Genomic DNA, 14,887 nt, shown 5'->3' on the forward strand with positions numbered 1-14,887 from the left:
TTAATCGAACCTTGAGGAGATAGCAGTATCAAGGCATTGTCACTAAATTCATAATTTATGAAGCCCAGGCTGATATTCTGGATTAGTCTCACAGAGAACATTAAATGATTATTGATGTTTATCTGAGTCATTAATACTCTTTACAGAATGAAATCTATCATCCTCACCTCATCAAATAACTGCCTTGACATGGCAGAACAAGCCCTTCTGTTCAAAGGCAATTAGGAATGGGCAACAAATGTGTGCCCAGCCTGTGATGCCCACAACCCGTGAAAAGAATAACCATTCGAATGAAGTCATTAACATTTCCCAGCATAGAATCAAACATCATAAGATGCCCTTCAGTCCATCAAGTCTACACTGACAAAACTACACTAAACTTACTCTTGTGGATCCTGCTAACTGTTATCACTCCCCACTCATCACGCGCGAGGAGACTCTCCAATTACCTAACTTAATGAAACACATCATTTTGTTTATGTCTCCTTCACCAAGAACCTCTCCCAACATCAGTCATTCCTCAATCATTCCCAATCAAATTCAGTGGCAGAATGACTCCCAGCACTGACTGCTGTTAAAAGTATGTTACTGTGGGTGTATGTTACTGTGGGTGTATGTTACTGTGGGTGTATGTTACTGGGTCCCATGTTCAGGTGGCAGTTTGAACAGCACAGTTAGCGGTGTTGACTCCTTGACCTTGTTATATTTGGCAGATAGATGAAGTTGACACACTACTCAATGGACATGGGTTAATCATGCATCACAATTTCTATGAAGTTCTCAAGAAGATACAAAGAGATATTCAAGAAGATGCATTCAGAATCAGAGGGGGATTGATTTGCTGTTAAATCATGATCTTTTATTGTCTCCCAGACACCCTCTAATGGCACGCCTGTATATGGCAGCCTTAAGTGGCTAAAATGCACAATGCAATTTTCAATACACTGTAATCTTTGTTTCCTATTTTTGAGGGCTAACCAGTGTATAAACAAATTTGTTCTAAATCCCCTTTTATTTAAACTTGTCAGACTCTGGAAACCATGGACACAGGAAAACCCTTTCTGCAATCATTTGCCATTGACTTAGAAGGCTGCATAAGGACACTGCGGTACTATGCTGGATGGGCAGATAAAATCCATGGGCAAAGTATACCAGTAGGTAAGTCTGTTGTGCACATTACAACATTTATTAGCAAATCTTGCTGCTTAGAGTAGAAAAATCTGTTAATTCCCATGCACCAACCCACCCCAATCCCTCAACTTTATAAACCTAAACTCTGGAATCTGTCTGTTAATTTTGTGCTTTTCTATTGGCAGATGGTGATTTTGTGATGTTTACAAGACATGAACCAATTGGTGTCTGTGGACAGATTATTCCAGTGAGTTGGAATGAGAAACTCATTCAGTGACACAAGAACTTAATCTTTATTTTTAAGTTGGTTACTAGGGATCCAATTAAAGGAAAATAACTACAGCGTGTTTTTAAGAAAGCAGTTTTGATGTAAGGAGAAGTGTTCTTTGCAAGTGTACTCTGTTAAATTAATGCCTGAAAATTCTTCATGAATATTCCTTGGTCACTAAAATATAATTAACAAAACTCCAGAAGCTGTAAACATTGTAACTGTGGCTAAAGAGGATACAAAGATCTCTGTCAAGGTCCAGCAAACTCCACCCTACCTCCCTCAGTATTGTGAGAAAGATGCAATAAGGTCTTGGGACTCACTTACATTAATGTTTTTCATGGCACCCAACACCAGCTCCTCCTTACCAGTGACACACCCCAAATACCAACATACCCCTCCCTCATCTTAACATCAGGGAAATTAGGATTGAAAATGAATGATGTCCCACCCTGAGGTGCTCACATCCCACAATCAAATAAATAAGGTATAGAGTCACAGAGATGCACAACACAAAAACAGACACTTCTGTCCAACTTGTCCATGTTGACTAGATATCCTAAATTAATCTAGTCCCATTTCCCAGCATTTGGCCCCTATCCCTCCAAAACCTTCCTATTCAGATCCCTTTTAAATTTGTAATTGGACCAACTTCCATCACTTCCTCTGGCAGCTCATTCCATACATGCACCATCCTCTGGATGAAAACGTTGCCCTTTAAACCTTTTCCCTCTCACCTTAAACCTATACCCTCTAGTTCTTGACTCCCCTATCCTGGGGAAAAGACCTTGACTATTCCATGCTGCTCAAGATTTTATAAACCTCTGTAAGGTCATCCCTCAGCCTTTGGCTCTCCAAAGAAAATAGCCCCAGCTATTCAGCGTCTCCATATAGTTCTTGTAAATCCTTTCTAAACGTTTTCAGTTTAACAACATCCTTCATTTGCAAGGAAACCAGAAGTGAATGCAGTATTCCAAAAATGACCTAACCAATGTGCTGTACAGCCGCAACATGACTTCCCAACTCCTATGCTCAATGTACTGATCAATAAAGTCAAGCATATCAAACACCTTCTTCACTCTCCTGTTTACCTGCGACTCCACTTTCAAGGAACTATGAGCCTGCACTCCAAGGTTCCTTTGTTTAGCAACACTGCCCAGGACTGCTAAGTGTCTAAGTCCTGCCCTGATTTTCCCTACCAAGGGTAGCACCTCCCATTTATCTAGATTAAATTCCCCATCTGCCACTCCTCAGCCCATTGTCCCATCTGATCAAGGTCCCATTATACTCTGAGATAACCTTCTTTGCTGTCCACTACACCAACAATTGTGGTGTCATCTGCAAATTTACTAACCATACCCCCTATATTCTCTAATTGCTACAACTATCATTAGTTATCTCCCATTTCTAGACATGGCACATGAATTGATAACACAACCAATGAACCGCTGAGCTTTCTCACAGTGTTGTGACTGCATTTAATTAACTTCATTTGACAAAGTCAGGACCCACAATGTAAAGTATCAATTCCCTTCCTGTTGAAGTTCTTGATGATGGACAGAAAGGAATGGGTTCCTGAGCAACTGGATCCACCCCAAACACTCCCCACTTTGCCTGTAATCTACTGTTAATCTTTGTCCCTGTTCAGAAGTTTCTTGCACTCTTAAAACCTGGAGTGAATCCAACGTGAACACTTTTGACCAATAAACTGAATCTGCTATCTGTACAGGAGAAGTTTAGTAATTCAGGCTCTCAATCAAGGGTTTCATAGCTGTGTGTACAACAGTTCAATCAGTTTACCAAACACTTTGATCTTTCCTGTATGTTTGTAGGCAACAACACCTTTCAAAGGGCATTTTTAAAGAGAGGTCTATTTTGTTGTGTTTTGTGCAAAGCCTATTATCCTTCAAGCCAGTAATAGAATTGCAGAGATCCAATCATTTCCTAACTATATGCATGAATCACAAATTAACAGACCTGAAAAGGAGTCTTTGTCTTGACACCTGTGAGGCTGATGTTATTGGATCTGAACTTGCTCACACAGTCACACTCCAATCCCACAGAGACTGCTGGCTTCACTCCAGCTCCCAGTGAAAACATCGCCTCCAATAAGAGTTTCAGAAAAAGAATAGAAGAATCAGTGAGACAAATAGCTGCAGCATTCATAAAGTATGTCACCAAATGTGGAGAAACATAAAGAGTAAAACCAAAAGAAATGTGGACGCTGGAAACCAGAAGCTAAAACAGATATTGCTGGAAAAGCTTAGTGGGTCTGGCAGCATCTGTGGAGAGAAATCAGAATTAATATTTCAGGTCCAGTGACCCTTCCTCAGAACAGAGTTGAGTTTTTCCAGCAATTTTTGTGTTTTATTTGTGAAATATAGAGAGATACTGGTCATTTACTGTTACACATTCTATTCTTGATTATCATTCTCCTCCTTCTCACCTTTTTATCTCCCAGAGCTTTTCTTATTCCCTTGACTGTCTCACTCACAAATGTTAGCTCCTAACAACTCTTTATTTCTATATTTAATCTGATTTGACAATGTGCTTCTTTCTCCAGTGGAATTTCCCCCTGCTGATGTTCATTTGGAAAGTGGCTCCAGCAGTTTGCTGTGGGAATACCATAGTGATTAAACCAGCTGAACAGACTCCCCTCACAGCACTTTACATGGGAGCCTTAATCAAGGAGGTCAGTACCATTCACCTATAATACTGGGATAGTCAGCAATGCCGCATACCATGAACAAAGTTTTAAAAGCCAATTTATCTAATTTTTTGATGTTGGTCATGAGATAAATATAGTTAGAACTAAAAGAAAACTGCAAATGCTGGAATCTGAATTAGACAAACAGGAGGTTGGAAGAACACAATGAGCCAGGCAGCATCAGGAGGTGGAGAAGTCAAAGTTTCAGGTATAACCCTTTTTCAGGACTAGGTGTGGGGGTAAGGGCAACTACAGATAAAGAGGGTGGGATGGGGTGGGAAGAGTACTAGGTACTTATAGGTGAACACAGGTAGCAGGTATGACCTGGTTCCCCCGATCAGTATCTTCCCCTTAAGCAAAAAGGATGCAACATCTGCCGGTACACCACTTCTCTCACCTCCATCCAGGGCCCTAAGCTGTCCTTCCAGGTGAGACAGAGGTTCACCTGCACCTCCTCCGACGTAGTTTACTGCATCCTGTGTTTCCGATGTGGTCTTCTCTACATCGGTAAAACCAAACATGGACTAGGTGACCATTTCGCTGAGTATCATCACCTGGCCAGAAACAGCCAGCCTGATTTCCTGGTCACGGCCCATTTCAACTCCCCCTCCCAATCCCTCTTCGACATGTTCATCCTCGGCCTCCTCAATTGCCATAGTGAATCAGACCACAAATTGGAGGAACAACACCTCAACTTCCACCTGGGCAGCTGACAGCCCAGAGGACATAACACTGAGTTCTCCGATTTCAAATAATATTCCCACCCATCCTCCGGCTCCTTTTCCAGCCCTTCCATTGCAGCTACCAACCAGATTAATTTCTCCCATTGGCCAAACAGGTCGTACTGAGTACCTGTGTTCACTTATCACTACCACAGAATTCTGATACTCTCCCCACCCCAATTACCCCTCTTTCTTTATATGTAGCTTCCCCAATTCCCACATCTAGTCCTGAGGAAGGGTTATACCCGAAATGGTGACTTCTCCACCTTCTGATGCTCCCTGGCTTGCTGTGTTCTGTCAGCCTCCTGTTTGTCTACATGGAATAAATATTGGCCAGAGTAGTTGGGACAATTTCCTTCTGTTCTTCAAACAGTGCCATGGGATCCCACCTGGATGAGTGATAGACTCAGAATAGAATTATTAGTCATGTGGAGATATGTGGGTGAAAAACAGTATGTTTTTTTTAAAAGAAAATCCTGTTTAATAAATTGTTGGAACTTTTTTAGTGTTATCAGAGAGGATCAATGAGGTTAACAAAGTTGATGTGGTCTATGAGGATTTCCAGAAGATGTTCAATACAGTGCCATACAACAGACCAGTGTAGAAAGTTAGAGATCATTAAATAAAAGGGACAGTAGGAACATGATACAAACCTAACCAAGTGACAGGAAACAGAGAGGAATAGTCAGTGAATAGATTGGGGACTATAATAGGGTTTGTACCAACATTCCTTGGGGTTAGTATTGAGATCTTGACCTTTCAATAGACAATAGACAATAGGTGCAGGAGTAGGCCATTCTGCCCTTCAAGCCTGCACCACCATTCAATATGATCATGGCTGATCATCCTTAATCAGTATCCTATTCCTGCCTTATCTCCATAACCCTTGATTCCACTATCCTTGAGAGCTCTATCCAACTCTTTCTTAAATGAATCCAGAGACTGGGCCTCCACTGCTCTCTGGGGCAGAGCATTCCACACAGCCACCACTCTCTGGGTGAAAAAGTTTCTCCTCACCTCTGTCTTAAATGGTCTACCCCATATTTTTAAGCTGTGTCCTCTGGTTCGGCACTCACCCATTAGCGGAAACATGTTTCCTGTCTTCAGAGTGTCCAATCCTTTAATAATCTTACATGTCTCAATCAGATCCCCTCTCAGTCTGCTAAACTCAAGGGTATACAAACCCAGTCCCACCATTCCAGGAATTGACCTCGTGAACCTACGCTGCACTCCCTCAATAGCCAGAATGTCTTTCCTCAAATTTGGAGACCAGAACTGCACACAGTACTCCAGGTGTGGTCTCAGCAGGGCCCTGTACAGCTGCAGAAGAACCTCTTTGCTTCTATACTCAATCCCTCTTGTTATGAAGGCCAGCATACTATTAGCCTTCTTCACTACCTGCTGTACCTGCATGCTTACCTTCATTGGCTGGTGTACAAGAACACCCAGATCTCTCTGTACTGCCCTTTTATCTAAATTGATTCCATTTAGGTAGTAATCTGCCTTCCTGTTCTTGCCACCAAAGTAGATAACCATACATTTATCCACATTAAACTACATCTGCCATGTATCTGATCACTCACCTAACTTGTCCAGGTCACTCCGTAATCTCCTAACATCCTCATCACATTTCACCCTGCCACCCAGCTTAGTATCATCAGCAAATTTGCTAATGTTATCACTAATACCATTTTCTATATCATTAACATATATTGTAAAAAGCTGCGGTCCCAGTACTGATCCCTGCGGTACCCCACTGGTCACTGCCTGCCATTCCGAAATGGAGCCGTTTATCACTACCCTTTGTTTCCTATCAGCCAAACAACTTTCAATCCAAGTTAGTACTTTGCCCCCAATACCATGCGCCCTAATTTTGCTCACTAACCTCCTATGTGGGACTTTATCAAAAGCTTTTTGAAAGTCCAGGTACACTACATCTACTGGATCTCCCTTGTCCATCTTCAGAGTTACATCCTCAAAAAATTCCAGAAGATTAGTCAAGCATGATTTTCCCTTCATAAATCCATGCTGACTCTGACCTATTCTGTTAGTACTATCCAGATGTGTCATAATTTCATCCTTTATAATAGACTCCAGCATCTTTCCCACCACTGAGGTCAGACTAACTGGTCTATAATTTCCTGCTTTCTCTCTCCCACCTTTCTTAAAAAGTGGTACAACATTAGCCACCCTCCAATCCGCAGGAACTGATCCCCGAATCTATCGAACGCTGGAAAATAATCACCAACGCATCCACGATTTCCCGAGCCACCTCCTTCAGTACCCTGGGATGTAGACCATCAGGCCCCAGGGACTTATCAACCTTCAGACCTAATAGTCTCTCCAACACCAATTCCTGGCAAATATAAATTCCCTTAAGTTCAGGTTCTTCAGCCACTGTTACCTCAGGGAGATTGCTTATGTCTTCCCCAGTGAACACAGATCTGAAGTACCAATTCAATTCTTCTGCCATTTCTTTGTTCCCGTAATATATTCCCCTGTTTCTGTTTAAAGGACCCAATTTTAGTCTTAACCATTTTTTTGCCTTTCACATACCTAAAAAAAACTTTTACTAACCTTCTTTATATTATTGGCCAGTTTATCTTCTTAGTAATCCTCTGTTGTTCTTTAAAAGCTTCCCAGTCCTCGGTTTTCCCACTTATCTTTGCTATGTTATACTTTTTCTCTTTTAACTTTATATGTTTCTTAACTTCCCTCATCAGCCACGGCCACCCATGCCTCCTCCTAGGATCTTTCTTCCTTTTTGGAATGAACTGATCCTGCATCTTCTGCATTGTACACAGTAATATCTGCCATTGTTCCTCCACTGTCATCCCTGCTAAGGTATTGCACCATTGAACTTTGGCCAGCTCCTCCCTCATAGCTCCATAGTTCCCTTTATTCAACAGAAATATTGTCACTTCCGATTGTACCCTCTCCCTTTCAAATTGCAGATTGAAGTTTATTGTATTATGATCACTACCTCCATGGCTCCTTCACTTCGAGGTCCCTGACCAATTCTGATTCGTTACACAATACCAGATCCAGAATTGCCTTCTCCCTGGTCGGCTCCAGCACCAGCTGTTCTAAGAATCCATCTCTGAGGCATTCCACAAAGTCTCTTTCTTGAGGTCCAATACCATCGTGATTCTCCCAGTCTACCTGCATGTTGAAATCCCCCATTAACAACTGTAGTAACATCTTTGCGACAGGCCAATTTCAGCTCCTGATTTAACTTACATCCGACATCCAGTCAACTGTTTGAGGGCCTGTAGATAACTCCCAAGAGGGTCTTTTTACCCTTAGTATTTCTCAGCTCTATCCACACTGACTCTACATCCCCTGATTCTAGGTCCCCCTGTGCAAGGGACTGAATATCATTCCTTACCAACATGGCCACCCCACCCCCTCTGTCTGTCAGTCTGTCCTTACGATAGCACGTGTAGCCTTGAATATTCATTTCCCAGGCCCTGTCCACTTGAAGTCACGTCTCAGTTATCCCCACAATATCGTATCTGCCAATTTCTAGAAGAGTCTCAAGCTCATCCATCTTATTTCTAATGCTTCGTGCATTCATGTATAGTATTTTTAATTTGTTATTGCCCTCACACTTCCCATCAACCCCTATTTCACTCAATCTTACAGCATGATCCCTTTCTGAGTTTTCTGCCTCATTGATACAGTTGTCTGTCTTGACTTCCCTTTCCCTTGTTCTAACTTTCCCTCCATTTTCCTTCTTAAACATCCAGTTTGTCCCCCTGCTACTTAGTTTAAACGTAGCTGTGTTGCAGTAGCAAACCTGCCTGCCAGAATGCTGGTCCCTAACCTATTAAGGTGCAAACCGTCTCTTTTGTAGAATTTATGCTTACCACAAAACATACCCCAGTGATCCAAGAATTTAAATCCTTGTTTCCTGCACCAGTTACCCAGCCACACGTTCAAGTCCATTATCTCCCTGTTTCTGGCCTCACCAGCCCGAGGAACTGATCCACATTAATGATCAAAATCTTCGTGTTGATGAAGACTTTTCAAAGAGTGTAAACAACACAAAACTTGGTAGGTGAAAATTATAGTGCAGTATTTCAAAAAGGTAATTGGCAGATCAAGCTCAACATAGAAAAGTGTGAGGTATGCATTTTGATTGAAAGAACACAGAGATATATTATAAAATAAAGGAGACCATTCTAAAGGAAGTACAGCAACAAAAAAGACCTGGGTGATATGTACCTAAGTCATTAAAGATGGAAGGCAGGTGGAGCGAGCAGTTAATAAAATGTTTAGTATCCTATCCTTTATTAAAAGGCTTACAAGAGCAAGGAGGGTATGCTGAACTTGCATAAGACATTAATTAGAACTCAGCTGGAGTATTGCTTACATTATAGGAAGGATGTGAATGCTTTGGAGAAAATGCTGAAAAGATTTACAAGAACAGTTTCAGGAATGAGGAACTTCAGTTATAAGGATAGTTTGCAGAATTTGGGACTGTTCTCCTTGGAGAGCAGATAGCTAAGAGGGGATAGAGTAGATAGGTAGAAACTGTTTCCACAGGTAAAAGGATTACCAACTATAGTACACGGACTTAAAGTGCTTTATAAAATAAATATATTCAAGATAAGAAAATTGTTTTCACATCATAAGTGAGTTGAGTCTGGAATACATATCCTACAAGTTTGTTGGAGGGACATTCAATTGAGGCATTTAAGAGGGTACTTGAAGTAACTCCATGAAGGTCAATATCCCGTCACCAAGTCACTCTTTATTTACATGTGCATAGTGTATGACACTACCAAGCTAATACTTCTGTTTATATTTGTCAGCCAGGGCTCCCTCCCCGGAGCAGATTAACAGCCCCAATCAGGCAACTCCTTTATTATGAGGTCCACCTGGCAAACCTCATTCCAAACACTAAAGCACTGGATGCCTATTTGATTAGAAACAACGTGCAAGGTAAAAGGGAAAAGGCAAGAGAATGCCATTAAGTCATAATGATCATTTGGAAAGTTGGATGCAAACATGATGAGTGCCAAATAGCTTCCTTCTTCATCATAATAATTCTGTGAACCAGTGAACTTCAGTGTAGTTCTCTTCACTGAGAAGACAGCACTCCTCCAATCCTGTGCTGGAGGGTCATCCTGGATTTATGTTCAAGTTTCTGGGGAATGACCAGCTGAGCTGTATAATTGGGGGATGTTCACTGGGATACACTGGAATGGTTCAAATCAACAGCTTTATTCTCCTGATACTCTGCCTGTGCCTGACCTGATTCATGATATCATCTTTAATATCCTTGATTGGTCACTGCTGAGCTTTTATTTCAATTTATAAGGTAAAATGCTGAATTGTCCCCAAAAACACAAAAAATGTCTTTGAGCTAAGGCATCTGGTTTCAAGATATGCGATGTGTGATTTTGGCATCAGTTTGGGGTCTTCAGTGTATTTGGGGGCTTCACATTCAAATAAAGTATCAGAAATTTAAGTCATTACAGTAAAGGATTATGTTTCTAAGGTGTGTTGTCCTAATGGAAGATTCTACAGTCAACTTAAATTGAACCAGTTTTCAATTCACGATCAACAATTCTGAATTATATGTTGTGTCCTTAATGACAGAGGGAAGGATACCATCAGGCACATGAATCAAAATGTTATGATCCATCTTCAAACCAATGACATAAATTGAAATAGATATTAAATCCTCAAGAGGATGCTTCAGGACTTCAGCACCAGATTGAAAGTATAAAGTTTCGAGGATTGGCAACCTGGGATTGTTTGACGGGCCACACAGTAGAGTAGGTGTGGAAGTAGGCGAGAGTGAGAGCAAAGTCAATGTGTACAGGATGTTGTAGGAGTGAATGTTGACAATCATGGTGAATTATGTTGAGTACTGAAACATGAAGGAGGTTATACTGAAGGGAAATGAGATTCTTGAATTGAGAGTAAATAGTGGAGAGCAGGAAAAGATTAAACAAATGAATCCAGGCATGGGGCAAATTTAAGATTTCAGACCAGCAAATGGAAGAGGGATTAGCAAACCTGTTGGAATAAAAAACAGAATGCATTGAATTTCCAAAATAGAAAGGGCTTCCACTCCCTCACTGACACACCACAAAGGATCCTGTATGTCAGTGCCAAATTCTCAGGGCGTTGTCATGATGCTTTTTGTCAGGAGGCTCTGTGGCTTTCCTGCTCTATTCAAGGAAATCAGTGAAGATGTGTCCCTTATTTCAATGGGCTCATGACCTCAATAATAACAAGATGCCATCAATTAGAGAAATACTGAGGAAACGGTTTGGTGGTTTGATAAATAACGCAGAGGGGAACTAGTGTGCTCTCTCACACCATTTACTAATTAGATTATTTACAATGTGGAAACAGGCCCTCCGGCCCAACAAGTCCACACCGACCCGCCGAAGCACAACCCACCCATACCCCTACATTTACCCCTTCACCTAACACTACGGGCAATTTAGCATGGCCAATTCACCTGACCTGCACATCTTTGGACTGTGGGAGGAAACTGGAGCACCTTAGTTGTAAAGAGCTGCAGGAAATTAGAGTTTGTGAGGTGTTTCCAAACATTACTCGTGCCAGGCTAGGCATGATGGATTCATTTAAGAAGGCAACGTGAATAGTGGAAAGGGATATGGAAACAGGAGGCCATTTAGTTCCTTCTTCAATTAGATCATTGCTGATCTATACCTTAACACTGTTTACCAGCCTTGGGTCTCAACAGATAATATCCTTACCTTATTAGAACGGATTAATGTTAGTGTTGAAGGTACCAATTGACTGGCACATAACACATTCTCAGTGGGTGGAGGAGAGTTCCTGAGTATCCCTGATTTTGCCATCACTGCCACCCCCCAGCGTGCTCTCACTCCCATGAACTCATGCTGCCACAATTGTTGCCCACCGCCCCCACCACAGTAATGGATACACAGTCAAGGTGATGACTGTCCAGTGGCTAGTTGCATCTGATAATGAATGAAAATGACCATTTTGTGTTGTCCTCTTACCCAGTAACTTTGCTGCAGTGATTCTCAATTTCTACAGGGTTTATATCACAATAATATGTGCAACATTTTTCGCTTCTCTCTCTGAAGTAAATTATTTTTTAAAAATCTTTCAGCTTTAACTTTGATACTTAGTGCATTTGTTTCCTGTTCACTCAATGGAAAAATACATAAGAGCTCATGTTGTGTTGTTCTCTGGTAGATAAAAATGCATATACACATCAAAAGATCTCAGTTAGAGTACATGAGGGGTTTTAAATAGCCTATTATAGAAAGAACCGTAAATCCAGGGAGAATATCTGATGTAAGTTCACCAGGATGAGGTGGGGCTGGGAAACAGTAACATGAGGAGAGACTTGAGATACTGGGATTGTTTCTTTTAAGACTGAGGAAGATGTGATGAGGGTGTAGGGAGCATTTTTAAAACTATCACACAGAAAGCAAGAACAATGTTTAAACAGTTTTACAGTTTTGAATCATTTAGTGATTGATCACAATAAGGCAGAAATCATTGCATTTTTATGAAAAATTGAGCAAATATTCAAATAAGTGCAAGTCACAAAGTTACCAAAGGGGAATGGGATTGCTGTTGCAAAGGGTTAGCACAAACACAGTAGGCTGAACAGCCTCTTTTTTTGCTGTAAATTTTAATAGTTCCATCAGTTGATGTTCTTACCTTTTTTTCTAATTAACCTGTTCAGAGATTTTATTGCACACTGCTGGAGCAGATAGGACTTGAAACAGGGCCTCATATTCCAGAGGTTGGGACACTACATGAGTGCCCTCAGTTGTTGTTTTTATAATGCTCATAATTATCACCAATTTTATCAGCTAATGCTAACCCTGCATGGTTGTATTTTGTCCTTCTGATGTTGGCCATTGGTATGAAGCATTTGTTGTTAATCCCCAATTACCTGGAGACAATGCTTAAACTGGTTTCTTGAATCACTGTTATCCATTTATTTATGGAACTCCAACAATGCTATTAGATTAGGAGTTACAAGATTTGGACCTAATTATGGTAAAGAAACAAGAAAACATCTCCAGTTCAATATGGCATGATTTGGAGCAAACCCTGGAGAGAGTGGAGTTTCTATGACATTACCATTGATTGATTAATTGTTGCCACATGTACTGAGGTACAGTGAAATATGTTGTTTTGCATGCTATACAGGCGGATTGTACCATACAAAGTGCATCAGGGTAGCAGAACACAGTGTAGAATACAGTGTTAAGGCCACAGAAGGTACGGAGAGAGAGAGGTCAGAATTAACATTTGAGAAGTCCATTCACAAGTCTGATAACAGTGGGGAAGAAGGGTTCTTAAATCTATTCATACATGTATTCAACCTTTTATATCTTCTGCCCAGTGGAAGAGGATGAAAGAGAGTATAATTGAGGTGAGAGAGGTCCTTGATTACGTTGGTTGCTTTCCCAAGGGAATGGGTAGTACAGATGGAATCAAAAGATGGAAGAGTTTTTCAAGTCTCTCCTTATGTTACTGTTTCCCAGCCCTACATCATCCTGGTGAATCTACGTCGTATATTCTTCATGGATTTAAAGTATTTTCAATAATGGGCTTTTAAAAACCCCTCATGTGCTTTAATTGAGATCTTTTGACTGAAGCTGATAGTTTAAAAAATACCCCCTACACTCTTCACCACGTCTTCCTCACTCTGAGATCTGGTTTGTGTGATGGACTGGCAGTGTTCACGACTCCGTAGTTTCTTGCTGTCTTAGGAAGAGCAGTTGCTATACCAGGCTGTGATGCATCTGGATGGGATGCTTTCTATGGTGCATCTATAAAAATTAGTAACACTTCTTGTGGATATGCCATTGAGCAAGATATGAACATTGGGAAGAAATGGAAGTAATTCTATATACATTCTACATATTGCTGCCATAATGCCCAGCTGTGGGGTCCAGCTATAGTGCCCTTGCTGTCTCTGATGTCCATGAGGTTCCAAGAAGCCCCTGGTGTCTGTGGATAATGAGTTTAACAGAAATGAGGACATCAGACAAATAGTTCTGTCCTGAATGATGACAGACCTCTCCAGTGTTTTTATAGCTGCTCAATTCCTGCCAAGTGCAGGTCGTTCGATAAAGTTCCCAAATGCATGTTCTGCTCTGATACAGACGTTTACTTAGTATTATTGGTGATATCCTAACACCATTCTAATGGTGGAGAAGCTTCCTCCTGGAATGTGGGTTGGAAAATCATATCCAGCTGGAACCCTAACTTCAGATGGGAATGCTCTGTGAAAGAAATTTGCTCACTTGTAATTTATTCATGCACCGCACAAACTTGAGACTGAAGACAGCTGGACATTTTGAGTTGCTAACATGTAAATAATATTTTGTGAATTATAGGTCCCTTTCCCCCCAGGTGTGGTGAATATTGTCCCAGGATATGGACCCACTGCTGGGGCAGCAATCGCCTGTCACAAGGACATTGATAAAGTTGCATTCACTGGTTCAACTGAGGTAGGAAACTATTGCTTTAAAATCCTGAGAATGATTGAGACATACTAAAATGAATACTTTTTTCTAGAAAGAAATGCTATAAATCAAAAGAGGTGCAAGTTCTCACATTTCCAGATAGCATAAGAAGAGAGGCACACATGAGGATAAGCTGTGAGACAAGTGCTTACCTCACTCAGAAAGTGGTACCATCAGATATGATTTAACTGTGGGGCATTCTGTTACCATGAAGCCAAGCAACCAGGCCTGGAATTTCCAAACAATTTCACAGTTTCTTTCAGTTCAGTCAAATCAGAAAACCAACAGATATTATAGAGGAATTTCAAATGCAAATTACATCCAACACGAATTGAGTTTTGTGATCTTTTCTGCTATTTGATAAACATAGCCCTGATTACAAACCTCCTCCAAAATGTAATGACCAGACTGAGACTAGCAACGCTGCTTTTAAAAGTTTTTAAATATTAAAACATATTTAATTTGCTTAGAAACTGCTCTGCAAGCACTAATTAAATTAATAAATTGTAATGCAGAGCATTTTAAAATTAAATAACTTTCTAAAATGTTA

General features: G+C 40.8%; 1 protein-coding gene across 1 annotated transcript in view; it reads left to right on the forward strand.

Annotated features, from left to right (window-relative positions):
- aldh1a3 (aldehyde dehydrogenase 1 family, member A3) overlaps nucleotides 1–14,887 on the forward strand; it is a 141,903-nt gene that overhangs the window by 88,043 nt on the left and 38,973 nt on the right. The window contains exons 4-7 of the mRNA XM_060853368.1: nucleotides 1,029–1,158; nucleotides 1,317–1,378; nucleotides 3,963–4,091; nucleotides 14,209–14,322. Of these exons, the coding sequence (XP_060709351.1) occupies nucleotides 1,029–1,158; nucleotides 1,317–1,378; nucleotides 3,963–4,091; nucleotides 14,209–14,322 (435 nt within the window). The remainder of the gene's footprint in view (nucleotides 1–1,028; nucleotides 1,159–1,316; nucleotides 1,379–3,962; nucleotides 4,092–14,208; nucleotides 14,323–14,887) is intronic.

Source organism: Hemiscyllium ocellatum, chromosome 39 (genome assembly GCF_020745735.1).
Source record: "Hemiscyllium ocellatum isolate sHemOce1 chromosome 39, sHemOce1.pat.X.cur, whole genome shotgun sequence".
NCBI lineage: Eukaryota > Metazoa > Chordata > Chondrichthyes > Orectolobiformes > Hemiscylliidae > Hemiscyllium > Hemiscyllium ocellatum.